General features: G+C 38.1%; 1 protein-coding gene across 5 annotated transcripts; it reads left to right on the forward strand.

Moving 5' to 3' along the window:
• Positions 1-618: 618 nt before the first annotated feature.
• Positions 619-14163, forward strand: MPPE1 (metallophosphoesterase 1). Of its 5 annotated transcripts, none has more exons than XM_087931049.1 (10): positions 619-764; positions 3733-4120; positions 5630-5738; positions 7566-7669; positions 7858-7938; positions 9280-9388; positions 10376-10447; positions 10538-10660; positions 12348-12488; positions 13697-14163. In XM_087931049.1, the coding sequence occupies exons 2-10, from the start codon at positions 3819-3821 to the stop codon at positions 13877-13879; spliced, it is 1224 nt and encodes a 407-aa protein (XP_087787175.1). In that variant the 5' UTR covers positions 619-764; positions 3733-3818; the 3' UTR covers positions 13880-14163. The 5 variants fall into 5 exon arrangements, with proteins under 5 accessions (XP_087787175.1, XP_026555191.2, XP_087787174.1 ...); XM_026699406.2 differs by lacking the exon at positions 619-764 and adding an exon at positions 767-1107; XM_087931048.1 differs by lacking the exon at positions 619-764 and adding an exon at positions 881-1400.
• The last annotated feature ends 412 nt before the right edge of the window (positions 14164-14575 follow it).

Consider the following 14575-nt stretch of genomic DNA (forward strand, 5'->3'; position numbering starts at 1 on the left):
TGCAAATCGAAGCTCTGCTTGTTTTTTAAACACATTTAAAAGTTTTAAGTGTGTATAAACTAATAGTATCCTGTGTATTATATTACAAGTTACAAATGACAGTTTGGTGGTCAATGTCTGGAATACTCTACCTGACTCTGTGGTTTCTTCCCCAAACCCCAAAAACTTTAACCTTAGACTTTCTACTGTTGACCTCACCCCTTTCCTAAGAGGTCTGTAGGGGGCATGCATAAGCACACCAACATGCCTACCTGTCCCTGTCCTATTGTTTCATTCATTCATATGTGTGTGTGTGTGTGTGTGTGTGTGTGTGTATGTATATATAATATGTATCCATGTATTAATAACTATGTTTTTACTTATACCTATTATAAGCAATTGACCAAAAAAAACCCTTTGGGATGTCCACTACAGACTGCACTTAAAACAAGAAGGTTCTGCATGACCTGCTTTAATAAACAGGATTTTGCTCCGAAAGCAAGCCTCTCGACCTCTGGTTTTCTCCTACTCTGAGTAAGGGTATGGTCCGCCTCCTCCAGTACCTTAGGCTAATTTTAAACAGCACCGTTTCTGTGCTCGGTATTTCCTGATTTGGGGACGGTTTCTTTGGACCAAGGCGACACTGCTGCATCGGTTGCATCCGAATGCCACGATCGCCCTGGAAACGCCTAGGAACCTGCAGGGCAGCACCTTCGCCCAACGCGGATGTGAAGAGCCAGGAAGACTGACTCATCCGAACATCCCGCGAGGTCAGCGTGACCCAGGTAGGGACGCCCGGCTCGGACCACGATGTAGTCAAGCGGGCGAGTGAGAGAGCCGGAAAGCAGCTTTCTTTCCATTCCACCCCTGGCTGGTGTTGGATAAACAGCCGCAAAACGGAAGACTTCTCCGTAGAGGCGGCCGGGGCGCACACACGTGCCTGGCGGGCGAGCCTGCCTTCATTCATCGCCGCCTCGCTTTTCTTCCGGGGTTTGGTGGTGCGGCTCCTGCCTCAGCTGCTCCCGACGGCCTCACGAAGCGGAGGCGAAGCTTTGCCACTGGCGGGTTTCGTTCTTGGAGCGGAAGACCCGCTGCCTCCCAACCCCCCCAAACCCCCATCCTTCCTCGGTGAGTTGCAGCAAGGCTCAGAATCGCCTCCAACAGCGAGATGGGCGCCATCATACCCATAATAATAGCGCCGAAAGGTTGCCTTGTTTGCGGGCTCGGAAGGAAAGAAACACGAGGAATCCTTGTTGGCTGAAATAGATTCGCCTTTTCGACCACGATTTACGATGCGTCGTGATTTCTGTTTTGTCTTCCGAGCTTCCTGCGCCGGCAGAACTGAAGGAAGGGCTGTGGCTGCTGTTCCTCCAAGCGAGAAACGGGTCGGGTTCATGCAGGGGCGCTGAGGCGAGATTGGCGTGGGTGTCTGTCACGCATTTTGCATTGCCCAGCCGTTTGCCGCCATTCATCACGGCGGAACTAAAAGAAATCACTCTTGGGCTTCCGGCGTTGCAGACGCGTATTCTTTGTCACGTTTCATTTGGAAGGTCGCAAAGTAACGAGAAAAGCTTTGGAGTTTAGCATTAACGCTTTCGGCGGGAGGCTTCATCCGCCCAAAGTGAGGCGGCGGCGGAGGAGAAATGTGGAGCTGTTGAAGTATTTGAAATTGTGCACAGAAATCAGCTTTGTGCTCCTTTCTCCACTTTATGAGGGTTTAGTTGAGGGCTGTCCAATCTTGCCAACTTTAAGTCCTGTAGACTTTGGGAATTCCGGGAGTTGAAGTCCATAAGTCTTCTTCAGGTTGCCAAGGTTGGACAACCCTGGTTTAGCTGGTCCTAATGAAAATTATGGTAATGCTGAACTAAGTTAACCCAGAGGATCTCAGAATGTGCAATAGTGACCTGATAAAATGACACCTCCCCTCCCATGACTTGGGGAAAAAAGAATGCTGTTTATTTTTAATAATTGCATCTTAATATGTATATACTATAATGGTACAACTTTAGAAAACAAAACCATTTTCAACAAAAATTTAAATTCCCTGAAATCTCATTTTGCTTTGTTCGGTTTTCCCCCCCTTCAAGACAGCCCTTCTCATTCACCAAAGGTCATGTAAAAGGCGTTTGCTTTGAATCAGCAGTTCTCTAAACTGCTACAGCTTGCAAAACCCTGGCAGGATCTAACTATCCCAAAGGTGCTTTTTCAAGAGGCAACTGAACTTTGTCTTTCTTTGAACTTTGCTTTTCTTCTGGAGTTCACAAAGCTTCTTGGATGAGATGCGACACACCTTTAAAGAAAAACAAAGTCCACTTGCATCTTGAAAAATCATCTTTGGGATAACAATGAATTCGATGGCTGAGGATTTCCACAGTCATTTAGTTATGCACTTTGGCAGGATTTAAGTTGCTTTTGGAGTATTCTCAGTTCAGTTGCATTGAGGGTGACAGTAACAGCCAATTTCCTGCCAGTCTGGCTTGCTGCTTATCAGTCCCTTTCCCTTCTGTTGCAATTCCCTCTGCAGAGCTGGCTTCCAGGCATGACTGCTGCTATCTGAAAAGGGAAAGCACTATATTAAAGATGTGTGCGCACACACACACACACACACACACACACACACACACACACACACACGAATGTTTAAAGCAAAGGGGTTTTGCATCAAGGAGGTGAGTCTGCTCAGAAAGGAGGAAGGCATTTTCTGTTGGCCCTCCATCCAACCTACATTATTAACCTTGGCTAATTGTTATGGGGCAAGAATGGCCTTAGAAAACAAGGTAAGATATTTTTTTGATGGACTCTGGAAATAACCAGAGCTGAAAATAACTATCAACTTGGCTGGACTCCTTTTAAATCCTTGCAACTTACACAAAAAGCACAAAATGAAATAAAAGGAAATGGAATGAGCCACAGCTATAGTAATGAATAGAAATTAAATGGTTAGTTGCAGTGTTCTATTAATTTAAATATTAAATGATTTGCAACTGTTCTTTTGATAGTTGCAGAAATAGTAAATTGATGAATGAGGAGGTGCTTTGTCAAGAGGCAACTGGACTTTCTGGTTTTTCTTTGAAGACCTTTCACTTCTCATGCAAGAAGCTTCTTCAGAGTTGAAACAGAACACCTTCAAAGAAAAACCAGAAAGTCCAGTTGCCCCTTGAAAAAGCACTTTTGGGACAACCATGACCTGGATGACTGAGAATCTCCACAGACATTGAGTGAGTAGATAAAGCATTGAAAAGTCCTTCAGGGTTTCAGTGAAAATCTCTTTAAATGTGAAATGAATGATGGCTCTTTTGCGTAGAGAAATGGGCACAGAACTATAATAAGAATCAGAAAATGTCTGGTATGTAAAGCTATTTATGGTCAACAATTTTGAGATCAGAATAGCCTGGTTTAAAGTTGATCAGCTTCTGATTCATTCAGAATAGTTATTTTGAAGCCAAAAATGTCAGTTAAAATGTATCACAATTATTACTATTTCTCAGTATTTTTTTTTAAATACACACATTTGTGATAGATATGTCTTATTATAATTCAGTTACTTTAATTTGGTAAATGGTTTAAAATCTGTCACTATAAAATGTTATAGAGCAACACCATGCACTTTGGTTAGAAGAATGAAGCTATATTGAGTTCAGTGGGGCTCATAACCAAATGACTTTTAAGCAATTGCTATATGTTCTTATTGCATTTTTGAATTGGGCTATGTAAATGAATGAGGCTGATAATGTATTTCTCTGTCTCTTACAGGTCTTTTTGCTGATGAGAAGAACCACATGAAATACGCAGTAATGTAGATTTGATTTAGGGCATGAAAAACGGACATTGATATTTCTATGGAAAAAGAGCTGCAGCAGGCTGAGATGTCGATTCTAGGCTTAAGATCCATGCAGCATTATTCTTTGAGAAAAAGATGCATTTTTATGCTGAAACTTACTTGTTTTATTCTGACCGTGTTCATTTTCTGTGAATTTTTAATTTATTATGTAGTTATAATTCAATGTCATTGGCCGGAATTGAAAAATCAGACTCTGGGGATTAACAAACCGAATTCACATTCTGTCTTGAAAACCATCTTTTTATCAGATCCTCATTTGCTTGGTAGAATCAATGGACATTGGTTGGACAAGCTAAGGAGGTAGGAGCCAAAATATAAATAATTTTTTGTTCTTGGTTTGTAGAAGCATTTGTTACATGCTGAATAAAATTTAAAAGTTAAAAATTTATAAGCTGAGCATCTACTTTCTAACTTATTGAATGTTTTCAGTGTAATATTGCTAAAATCTCAGTGTAGTTGCCTCTCATATGAAGGGAAAAATGAATCTTATAATTCATTGAGCAAAATTTCCCACTCATTATTTGAAAGAACAATCATTTTTAATATCTTTTTATTCATTCCATGTTGCTTTAACACATTAAAACCAAAATAGTGTTCAAGAGTGCAAGTCTTCTGCAATGTTTGAATCAGCTTAATACTGTGATTTAAAAATTATTTAATTGATTTATATAGTCATCTCAGTACATAGCTCTAAGAAGCTCACATTAAAACAAAAATTTACACACATGAAACACATAGCAGCCTCATAAGAGAGCCCTCAGCACAGCCAAGAAAATACTTAATATACATGTGTTGCATAATAAAATACTATTATTTATCTTAATTTCATATATACAGATTTTTTCTTGTTTTATAAAAGTTGAAAGGAAGGAGATAAGAGGGAGTTATGCAAGAGGCAGAGGGCAGCTGTTCATTCCTTGTGCTCAGCCTCATAATCGGAGCCTAGAGACACTAGTTTCAAATTGTGGTTGTTGTGTCACATGGGCTTAACAAGCAATCACACCTTAACGACTGCTTCAGTTAATGACTAAATTTCCAGTTCTAATTGTTGTATATCAAGGACTATATTTATCAGCATGTTGCCATTATTCATGCTGTTATATATTTTCCTGAAGAACAAATCTTACAAACCTGTAAGAATTTTGATGACTGTCCTTCCTGATCTCTTTATTTCACTCTTAATTTCTCTGGAGTCTTCAAGGTGAAAAAGGTTTTCCAATTTATATGGTGAGGTTTCCGCAGTCTTCCTTTTCTCGCTGCAAGTCACTGAGTCTAGGTGGGTGGCCTGCTTTTTTGGACAAGGTCAGGGATTCACAAGTAATTTGAGAATGTTTGCTCCCTTTTGAATGTGTGTCATAATAATGGAAAAGTCACAGTATTTTTTCCTGCTGTCTAATCAAGGATAATTCCTTTTACTTGGGGATTATAATAATTTAAGATGTGATTCTTTCTTTTCTCTAAAATGTATGTATTCCACCCTTACAGCATAGCGGTTTAACTGATCTTTGGGCATACCAGACCATTTCCATAGTGCCTTCTCCCATTTCTTATTTGGCAAATGTGATTTCCCCAATCTTCTGTTAGAACATTCAAAATAGCATTTTTTGAGTAATCTTTGTTGTTCTCCTGCAATGTAAGCAAAACCCTAAAAAGTAGGTGTTTGTTCCAGATGATTAAAAATGATATTCCATTCAATGTTAAAACAGAAGGCCACTCCATACCCAGCTACTTTTAATCCAGATTTTTTATTTGTTTCATATTTGTAAGGTTAATTAAAATATGGTGGTTTTGTACTTTTTCCCCTGCTAGGGAATGGCAAATGGAGAGGGCCTTCCAAACTGCCCTCTGGCTTCTGCAGCCAGAAATAGTTTTTATCCTGGGTGATATCTTTGATGAAGGAAAATGGAGCTCTTCCCAGGTTTGTGTTCCTGAATTGGTCTCCTAGCAAAATAGATGCTTTTAATAAGTGAATAAAAGCCCAAGGCCAAGAATAGTTACAGTTCTTAATTAGAATCTTAATTATTAAATGAAAGCGGTTTCATGATTATGGAGGCATTGTCAGTATTTAAGTTTGTATTTATGGACGGTACTTTGCACAATAGATAAGTCAACTGAGAGAATATTGGCAGTGTTGGCAGCAGACTTTTTAGCACAGATAATGTTTGTGTATTATTGCAAGTTCCTGTAAGTTGCATTTTAAAATGAACCTTTTAATGAACAGTTCCCATTTTCCAGTCCTATGTACCAACTCAAATGAAGATGAAATATTTTCTTTTCTTAATTAACCAATTTACTAAAATATTCAGAAAATTCATGTACATATACAAATTTGTGTTAGGAAAATGTGGACAAAGAAAAGTGTAGATGAAGTTTGTGTAGGTTTGTGAAAAGGAAAAAAAAACAAATTAATGAAGAAATAGAACAAAATGAAAAATGAGGAAAAAGAGCAACTGTATAAAATAGAATTTGACAGATTTCCAGTTCCTTGTAGTCATTAAATTCATCAGCTAGCACGAGGATACCCGTAAGTTATAGACCAAGTGTGTCTTCTAAAGTGAAGCACTCTGCATTTCCCCCCAATGATCAGTGTAAAATTCAGTAGATATTTTGGGTAGATTATTTGTATGGCACTGAAGCCAAATTTATATTTGGAACATTTTAAAGAAAATGAACTGTAGTTTGGGGTAAATTGGACACATTATGGACAAATAGGGCTGATAAATAAAAATAAAATATGTAGAAATCTATGTTGAGTTGAAAAGGATTTATGGTTCTAAGGATTACTCTAATATATTAGTATCTAAACCAGTGGTCGCCAACTGGTGGTCCATGGCCCATGAGAAAATTTTGGTCCACAGAGAAATGTCACCCCCAAAGCAATTAATCCAGGCTGTGTGAGAGAACACAAGGCTGTGCTGCCCACATGGCCTGTGGGAACACAAGGCTTGCCTTGCCTGCATTACAAACAACACGAGATAGGGGAGAGGGAAAGGGCGGAGGGGAGGAACTTGCCCCACGCGCCTTGTCTGGCCACCGGGTTGCTTCTTTGCGCTTCTTCTTCTGCTTTTGGTTGCACACAAGGAAAGCAACAAGTCTTTCTTTCTCTCCCCCAAACTCCTCCAGAAATGAATCTTTGGGACCCTGCAAGGCATCTTGCTCCAAGAGGCTGCGCCAGCAAAATCTAATTTCTGGCGGAGTTTGGGGAGAGAAAGATTTCTGCTTTGTGTGTATGTGTGTGTGTGTGTGTGTGTGTGTGTGTGTGTGTGAGAGAGAGAGAGAGAGAGAGAGAGAGATCACCGCCAGCTCTCCGAGGTTAGAGCTCTTTCTCTCTCTCTTCCCCCCCTCCAATCAGCAAGCCACCATCAGTCAAAATTCATATTAGTGGTCCGTGGGATTTAAAATTATGCGTTTGGTGGTCCCTGAGGTCCAAAAGGTTGGCAACCACTGATCTAAACATTCAACAGCCCTATGTGGGAAAAAATAACTTAATGCAAGCTGCTGTATTTAAATACATTGACTGGTGCTCTTTATCTTTTGAGAATTTTTTTTCTGAATAAAATGTAGGAAATAGTTTGTTTTCATTTTTAATATATAAAATAAATTTCAATATAAATATTATGGAATTGTCTACTTACCCTTTATTCTTAGCAAATTCAGGAATAATAAAAACAAAAGCCTAAGAATAATCAGTATTTATTTTTATTTAAACAATATTCTAGTATTTAATTTTTTAATTTTTTTGCAGGCCTGGTCAGATGATGTAAGACGCTATCAAAAAATATTTTGGCATCCAGACCACACAGAAGTATTTGGCATTGTAGGCAATCATGACATTGGCTTTCATTATGAGTGAGCATTGTTTTCAAATCATGGGATATAGATTAAAATATTGGTTTGTAGTGAAGATGGTCCACTTTTTACAGACCAAATTGAAGAGGGGGAAATTTTGCTCTAATTCAGTCATGTTTTTTCCATGCTAGGATTATGGTGTTTATATGGTATAATCAAAAGCTATGTCTTTTATTATATGTTCCTAGAATGACATCATTCAAGTTGGAACGTTTCTCTAAAGTTTTCAACTTCTCTTCCGAAAACATAATAACTCGGAAAGGGATAAAGTGAGTTAACTTTTTTTTTTATTTAGTGGGATTTTTATTATTGTGCTTGGTGTTTGTACCTTCGCATTTACAGCAAAGCATTAGTTTCATGATTCATTACATTTTATTTAAAAGTAAATTATAAACATATTTTTAAGGTTAATTTTAGGCTATCCAGAAAATACTTTTAAATATATTTCTGCTGAAATAAGAACTGTTGCTTGTGATCTGTTTTTTTTTTCTATCTGATATTAATTCCTTAGCCATATAAAATTATATTTATAACATTTGCTCTAATTTTGCTTTTAACATTTGGGTTTTAATTGAACTGCAGCCCTTTATATAGAAATATGTGTTCATTTCCTGTTATTATAGATAACAGTATTTTAAGATTCTACATTGTTGAAACTCCATTTTTATATCAGTGTTAATGCCTAGTAACCAATGATACATTGGTTGGTTTGGCAAGTTAACATTTAAGACAGAGAATCATATGACAGTCTCAGTGCTAAGATAAATATTTATGACTAGCTGGATACTAGTGCTTCATGACAAAACTTTGTGATTGGGCTATGCAGGAGAAATTCGGTTCACAATCTGTTGGATCAGTGGTGATCGGTGATTGAAACACATAAGGGAATATCGCTCCCACCACCTTGAGTCTAGAAGCAGTTCCATAGGTGGAAGGCATAGACATTTTGGTGAGGTACCGACATTTAGTACTGTAAGGAGCCTCAGACTGCTCCGGAGAGGAGTGGAACGTCTGCCAGTTTGAATTGAGGTAACAGAATGTGAGGCAACTGGCAGTTGGAAGAGTTCTTTTCAGGTTGGGAGGGGGGAGTACGTCTAACTCCTTAGCATCAGAGCGTGTTAATTACTGTATAAGAAATACTAATGATCTGATGGTCATTTCGAAAAATAATTTCTTAGTGAGCACCTAGAAGCCAAGAGGAACATACGTGCCAAATTTCAAGTTTGTAGGCTTTACGGTTCTGGAGATTTCGTGATGAGTGAGTGGTACTTGGCTTTTTGTGAGGATTATTTTCTTTCTTGATCATTCACTACTTTGAGCAGGTTCTGAGCAAACCCAGGGAGAATTCTCCTCTTATTTGTAACATGCCCCCCCCCCCTCCCCGCCCCAGTCTATTGTAATCCAAAAATATTATGTATAGTACAAAGAAGTACCTGGTGGAAGGAATTTTCTTCTGCATCTTCCCAGGCCTATTCGGAGGATGATAATTTACTTGAGCGCATTAGAAGTATATTCAGTGGGAAGTCTTCTTATGCTGTGTGGGTTTACTTTCCAAGTTAAGGATTTATTAGCAGTAACTTGCAACTTGCATATTTCCTTCTTATATTCAGTTTTCTTATAGTGAACAGTGTTGCTCTTGAAGGTGACAGGTGTATAATTTGCAGAACAGCAGAAGCCAAACTCATTGAACTTTCCCACCAACTGAATTGCTCACTGAAGGTAGGCATATAATGATTTTTGGGAAAGCTTATCAAGGTAAATAATTATTTTAAACTAAACCCTTCCCAAATTATTATTCCGGTGCTTTCAGCAAACGTACCTTTTCCTCTAAAAATGATGTGTTCTCTTCACTGAAGTAAATGAGAAAGCCCTTATGGGTGAAGGTTTCTATCCTTGGGCATTGGGAAAATCAGGATGAAATTGTGGATATGAATAAAGCAGTAGCACTATCAAATCTGTTGCTGAGTATTGTAATCATCTTCAGAAGTCCCTCTTGCGTCTGAATTTAGTAGATGGAGAGTCCTTTTTAAATTAAACTCTTGATACATACTCTTTAAATTAAATCTGATAAGTTTGATGTTTGTTAAATTTATAAAGAACTGAAGGTGGCATACTTAGTGCTCCTTCTTCTGTAATGGGTGGAGAGAATAACTTTGAGCAGAAGGAAAAGCAGTAACCAAGACTACTGTCAGATAAAAGAAATTTGAATTAGAGACAGAATTGTAATTTAAGAAAGCATCTCAGGCTTGATCCCCCTTCCCCAGATCCCTTCAAGATAAAGGGAGGGGGCAGCATATTCACACTTACAGATTCTATTACTATAACCTCATAATAAAATTAGTAGTACTCAAAAATTTGGTTTCCTAGTCTGATCAATCTTAAAGGGTTGGCACCCTCAGTACTTGTGACTGTTTTCTTTTTTTAGTGTATTGTGTGCCTAAGACATTGTTCTAAAACATCCTTGGAGATTCTGCTAAAATATGCTTATACATCTTGCAGCCATTTTCTGCCTGTTTGTATGTAACTCAAGTGATGCCTAAAACTGACTCACCTGTTCTTTGAATGTGAGAGGTATCTTCTTTTAGAACATCGTTTTATATAGCTGTATCATCCCCTCAATTCTAATGAAATACTAGTTTTCCTTAAAAACCATGATGACTTTATTGTGAAGATACCTATTACATAATTTCTGGTTTTTGTTGGCAGAAACAAAATCAATATAAAAAAAGCTGTACGAATGTGGATAAGCTCCCAACTTCGGCTCCAATTCTATTGCAGGTAGGTTGGAAGACTGATAGAACGAGATCTCTGCACTTTATTTTGCATGGATATATTGAAAAACTATTTTGTACTTTTAATTCTTCTCAGCATTATCCTCTTTATAGAAGAAGTGACTCAGAATGTACAGGAGAAGATGCTGCTCCCCTGGAGAAAAAGAATGACCTCTTTCGGGAGAAATATGATGTGCTTTCTCAGGAAGCTTCCCAGAAGGTATTTTTGTTTTGATCAGAGGCTTTGCAATACTTAAGTTTTAACTGTTGAGTTGTGTTAACAAAGAAAAACTCTGAATTTTCCCTCTTTCAAAGTTGCACAGTGGAACTTCTTTCTTTTAGCAAATATTTACATACAATGTTTATGGCACACAGTGCTATAAGTATAATCACAAAATGACCAATGCAAGAGGGGCTTTCCTTTGTCTTCAAGACATCTGAAATTTGGGTGACATTCTTCCTCTCTTATGAAAGATGACAGCATATTGTTGCATTGTTAAAGAAAGATGCCATACCATATGTGGGAGGTTTTCTTTTTTACTGTATTTGCTTACAAAACATTCACCAATTTTCAATGATACCAATCTATTTAAAGAAGACCTAGGTTGTGCAAAGTGTAGAGCTTACTTTGCAATCAAGTATACTAGGAGTCAAAACTGTACACCTTTGGATTGCAGGTGATGTAGGTTAGGAATTCTGCTTTAGCTTCCTGAAAAAAATCCCTGTAACTCCATCTGTCTTAAGTCAGGGGTGTCAAACTCAATTTCATTGAGGGCTGCACCAGGGTGCAGGGTGGGCATGGCCAGCTTGACATCACTTGTGTTGGGGGTACTGTGGCCCGAGCACTCTGCCAGAGAAAACAGGCTCCCAAGCTCCATTTTCAGCTGCCACGGCTTCCTGCAACCCTCTGCCAGTGAAAACGGTGTGGCCCTCCCGCGCTCCATTTTTATTGGCAGAGGCACTGTGGGTCAGTTCTTTGTTGTTTCCAGGATCTAAAGTATCTGATCTCCGGGCCTTGAGTTTGAAACCCCTGGTCTAGGCCATCACATTACTAATGAGTTCCAATGAAGAATCTTGATAATGAAGAATCTATTGAGGGATATCCTCAGGAAAATAGATATATCTTTAAATATAGCGCTTGTATGTTTCACTGCCTACAAATAGACAAAGGGTAGGGAACAGGCTAAGTAGAGTCATTCATGGTAATTGAATGTAAATGAACAGTTGAGCTTGGGTATACCGTTCAACTGCTTCCTCATATGTCATGAAAGCAGTGACTAAATAAACCACTTATGATGTGGAAACTATCATCCCTAGCTTCAGTCTCCCAAACAACCTAAATAGCTAAGAATAAACTATGCTCTGGTTGTTAAAATTTGCCAGAGCCTCCAATTTGAACCAAGAAACCATGCAAAACATTTTTTGCAATTCTCAGTCTTTGTGGCTCAAAGCTCTGCTGGGTGGGAAAGTTTGAAATCTGATCCAACATATTTGAGGACCACTATGAAGCAAAAAGTATTTTAACTTGGCGGTGGAAATATCAAGCACATTATTCCTATCATGCTTATTTCTTCATGATATGCCAAAGTGAATTCAACCATTATGTTCCCTGAGCCCTACCAAGTCCAAATATTCCCGGATAATGCTGAACCATTCTTCTCCCAAGGATGTGGACAAGTGTTTTGGAATCAGCTATGTGTCAACATTGAGTTACTTCTGGTATTTCTGAGGCGATCTGATAGTGTTTTATGGATGGATGGATAACAACTCAAATAAATTAGTATTTATTATTAATAAATTAGAATGATTAAAATGACCGAGGGGAAGCTGAAAGCAAGGTGTGCTGTGTGGCGGGGTTGTTTCTTAAAGTAGAAATGGTAACAGTGCTGTTTTATTCCACTTTATAGCTATTGTGGTGGTTTCATCCTCGATTGATACTGAGTGGCCATACCCATAGTGCCTGTGAAGTGCTTCATAATGGTAACATTCATGAAATCAGTGTTCCATCATTCAGTTGGAGGAACAGAAACAATCCTAGTTTCATAATGGTAAATTTAAATAATGTTTATTTTATCAGATATTTTTCCATAATATAAATCAACATAGCAATCAGCTATTTTCTCAGACTGATGCTACCTGTAAAAAAAAAAAAAAGCAAAACAGAACAGCTCCTTCCATCCTCTCCAAAAGTACACTTAAGTTGAATACAAAGCACCCACTTTATAAAGCACATACACATGGAGAGCCATCAAGCTTGTAGAGTGCAAAGTAAGGTTTATGGTCTACAATTCTAAACGCAAGCATATTTAGTACGTTTCTATAAAGAGGATGCAATGTAAACAATCTGACTACAACAATCGTCAGTAGTCTGCAACAAACAGTATTGAGACTTGTTTTTGCTTGACTGATTTACTCACAAGACCATCTTTTCCCTCTGGGATTCTTTGTCTTTCAAAAGTGCAAATTATATCATAGGGCAGCAAAATTCTATTCAGAGAAACTTAATTCACAGTTTGCTTTGGGTATACTAGTTTACAATTCTTAATAAACCCGGAGCACAAAAAAAATATTCTTGGTTCTAAGCTTTGTTTTAAATGTTGCTATCTTCAGACCTGGTTCTATGCTAACTTTACTTTTTTTGGCTCCTTGAGCTTCAGGAAAGGCAAAGCAATTATAGCTCTATTGTAATTTGTCTCATTTTAGGTAATGCAACTTTAAATTGTTCTCCTTGAGAAGCAGTAACTTTCACCTATATTTTCCTTAAAGTCCTTATTTAACAAATAGTCTAGCAGATCATGTTTCTAGCATTCTTGACATGTGGATGCTTATCTATGGGGCTAGATTATCCATAATCCCACTCCCTTCCCAATTCTATAAGAATAGAGCTACGCTGTATTTTATTTCATGCAATTTCAAACGCTTGGTTCCCCCAATTATATAGCAACCATTAGTATAATTAAGGGTTTTAAGCTGTTAACTATATAAGTCTTCCCTTGTCCGGTCAAACAACAGCTGTTGTATTCTGGAAGGTCCTTTTTTTACATGGCACAAAATGTTCACACAGGGCAGTTCAGTGCTTAATTTGCAAAAACAACTACCATTAGAAGTTTCAGAGTTGTCTGCAATCACTTGGACCATGAACAATTGAAAGTACTGCTACTTTAAGAAGAACTCAACTTCCCTCTTCCTTAATAGAATCTTCAATATCTACAGCCATTTGCTTCAGACTTTCTAAACTCTTGCTTCCATTTTCCAGGGCAGCATAACATCAACAGAGGTCTCCCTCTACAAGTGCTTTCTTCCATATGAGAACACAGTAATAGCCATTTACTGTACAGCAGGATTCGTGCTGGTAGTCCTCATTCTGGCTCACTTTCAGCCCCTTCTTTCCCCTTACCATTTTGTTCAGCGTTTAATCACTAAATATAAAGCACTATGAAAAGTCAGACACTTGGAATCAGTCACTGACACACCAAAGCTAAAGAACAATCCATCAGACTACATTCATGCCAGCAAATGTGTACTTGAATTGCTAGCCCAAAGGCAAACTGCTCTTACAGACAGAAAGCTCTAGACAGTTGATAGGACTTTTTTTTTTACTACAGGATAAAGTAACTGCTTCATGCTGTACAAAAATATTGTAATCTACAATCAAACGAATGGTTTTCTTGCTAAAGTTTTTTTTTTGTATCAAATATGTATATTAAAAGTTTGTAACTGTACACTAAGCTCTACAAGCCTCCTTTTGTGTCTGCACTAGTGCCCTATGCTGTTAGAGGCTCAGTCTTTGTCATAGAAAAAGAATTTTAAAGTGTTATTGCTGCGTGACCATCTGAAGTGGTACTTCATTTCCTTGATATCAGCAATACATGATGTAGTTATTTTACAGCAAGGTATTACCAAAAACAGAAGCAAAACATAATTATAATAGCTGACATAATTTTCTACCCTTGTGAGTCACTTTTAAATTAGATGTAAATTGTTTTAGATGGTAGTCATGTGACAGCATCAACAAAAAAAAACCCCTCTGCTAATGAGTTTGCAGAGTATTGGCAAACCAGGTAGAAAACTGAGAAGAAGTCCCTTGTACATTCAGAATAAGGGTGTGCACTCTGTATCCATGAACACATGGACT

The sequence above is a fragment of the Pseudonaja textilis genome, chromosome 3, assembly GCF_049901715.1.
Source record: "Pseudonaja textilis isolate UNSWEBS1 chromosome 3, rPseTex1.2, whole genome shotgun sequence".
In the NCBI taxonomy this organism is placed as follows: Eukaryota; Metazoa; Chordata; class Lepidosauria; order Squamata; family Elapidae; genus Pseudonaja; species Pseudonaja textilis.